The following is a 2,068-nucleotide window of genomic DNA, read 5'->3' on the forward strand; positions in this document are numbered from 1 at the left end:
CAAAAAAAAAAAAAAAAAACAGGTTTCCTTCTTTAGCAGCACTAATTATAAATGACAACACACAAGAAATATCCTACCTCTCCCTTAGCAAACATACATGGCCCCTAACTAAAAGACATTCCAGACCTCTGTACGAAATCCGCAACTCTACTAAAAGAGTAATGTCAGCAAGATAGAGGAATACGAAGCCACAGACCTTTCTGTCCCCATGGAGACAAAAATTAAACAATACACAGACCGATTGGCTTTGTGAGAAATCCAGAAGGCCCTTAGCAAGTTCCTGCACCCCAAAGAAGCACCAAGTCAACCTGCTGGGAGCCCAGTGGGAAAATGCATGAACACATTAGCCTGAGCCCCTGCTCAGGCATCATGTGCCATCATCCAGAGGAAACCACAAACTCCAGACTTCTCCTGAGGGACAACGTTCTGTCTTGGTTGAACAGAAGCCCTGAAGTAACAGGGCCCCAGATCAGGAAGCCACTGAGAACAAAGGCACCAGCATAAATCAGAGCCTGCAGTAACGCAGGCAGACACTAGGTGGCAGTGCGGACCCCAGCTTCCTATGGCCTCACACAGGCTGCAAAGCAGGTGCAGAAAGGGGAGCTCCTGAGCAGAACCTGGTCACCCTCTTCAGTGAGGAGGTGACAAGCAAAGTCCAGAGAGGACACATCGCAGACAAAGCTCAGGACCTCCAGAGACTCCTCCTGGGCTGACTGGTGCGCGTGGTCCCTGAACCACACCAAGCACAAAAAACAAGAGAGGTGACTGATTTATTTTCTTTTTCTTTTTCTTATGAGACAGAGTCTTGCTCTGTCGCTCAGACTGGAGTGCAATGGTGCAATCTCGACTCACTGAAACCTCCGTCTCCTGGGTTCAAGGGATTCTCCTGCCTAAGCCTCCCGAGTAACTGGGATTACAGGTGTGCACCACCACGCCAGGCTAATTTTGTATTTTCAGTAGAGACAAGGTTTCACTGTGTTAGCCAGGCTGGTCTCAAACTCCTGACCTCAGGTGATCTGCCCGCCTCGGCGTCCCAAAGTGCTGGGATTACAGGCGTGAGCCACTGTGCCCGGCCAATGTTGTAAAAATAAATTTCTACAGGACTTGCTCTCGCTCTTGACACGGAGCTGACAGCAGTGGGTCGCCAGTGAGATGCAGGGAGGGTGGGAAACCGCACAGGGCAGGGCAGGGGAGACTTGGTATTTGATGGCCTAAGCTGCACGTTTGGTGTCTTCTATAAAACAAATATATACATAATTTGATGTTTAACATAAAAAATATAACGATAATTGCTGGAACAAGAATGAATATAATTTCCACCTCTTTAATGACAAAAAAATTCTGCTTCAACCTCTGTGCAAAATTACAGCTTTTTTTCACCTAACCCAGATGCTGTACAAGACTCCCTGCAGGAACACCGCTCTCCATGGGAGGGCCGTGCTGAGAAAGAAGAAAGAATGTCCTCCCTGAACCAAGCCAGACACAGGAAAGTAGGAAAGGTGTTTAGCTTCAAATGTAGTAAAAATCAGACAGAAAATATTTCTCCTTCCTGAACTCCTTTTCCAGAATTTACCAGGTACTTGTGCACATGAATACGTGACTTCCATTGGCAGCTGCTCTCATCCTGGTCCACAGAGAGCTGACGGTGCATCCAGATGTGGCCCCTGAACAATCCCTGCTGCCCAACAGCACTGACACCACGGGACCCTCACCCCGTCTCCATCCATGTCTGGTGTGAGCCCTTCCCAGGCCCATGCCCAGTGCCGCCTCTTCCCAAGTTCATGTCACTGGGTCATGAGAGATGGAATTTAAGCGAGATGAGAGGGACTGAGGGAAGGCACAGGTGAGGCTGAGCAAACCTGTCAGGCAGGATGCTTCAGACGTTTCAGAAAGAAACAGAGATAGAACAATCCGCCGAGAATATCAGTTTACCTGAGGAAGAGCCATCCCTGACTCCTTTGCTTTCCTCTTCTGGGCTTCTTCATCGCATAGCATGACTGTTTAGAAGTGAATCCTAAATGTCAAAAATAGGCTGATTACTGCTCAGAATCAACACATTCCCCTTCCT

The 2,068-nt window shown here is 48.3% G+C and overlaps 1 protein-coding gene across 4 annotated transcripts in view; it reads right to left on the minus strand.

Moving 5' to 3' along the window:
• ZNF610 (zinc finger protein 610) overlaps positions 1-2,068 on the minus strand; it is a 25,106-nt gene that overhangs the window by 7,759 nt on the left and 15,279 nt on the right. For all 4 annotated transcript variants that reach the window (XM_011946200.1, XM_011946201.1, XM_011946197.1 and 1 more), the window contains exon 3: positions 1,933-2,014. In XM_011946200.1, the coding sequence (XP_011801590.1) occupies positions 1,933-1,995 (63 nt within the window). In that variant the 5' untranslated portion in view covers positions 1,996-2,014. The remainder of the gene's footprint in view (positions 1-1,932; positions 2,015-2,068) is intronic.

This window comes from Colobus angolensis, unplaced genomic scaffold (assembly GCF_000951035.1).
Source record: "Colobus angolensis palliatus isolate OR3802 unplaced genomic scaffold, Cang.pa_1.0 Scaffold25, whole genome shotgun sequence".
Taxonomy (NCBI): Eukaryota; Metazoa; Chordata; class Mammalia; order Primates; family Cercopithecidae; genus Colobus; species Colobus angolensis.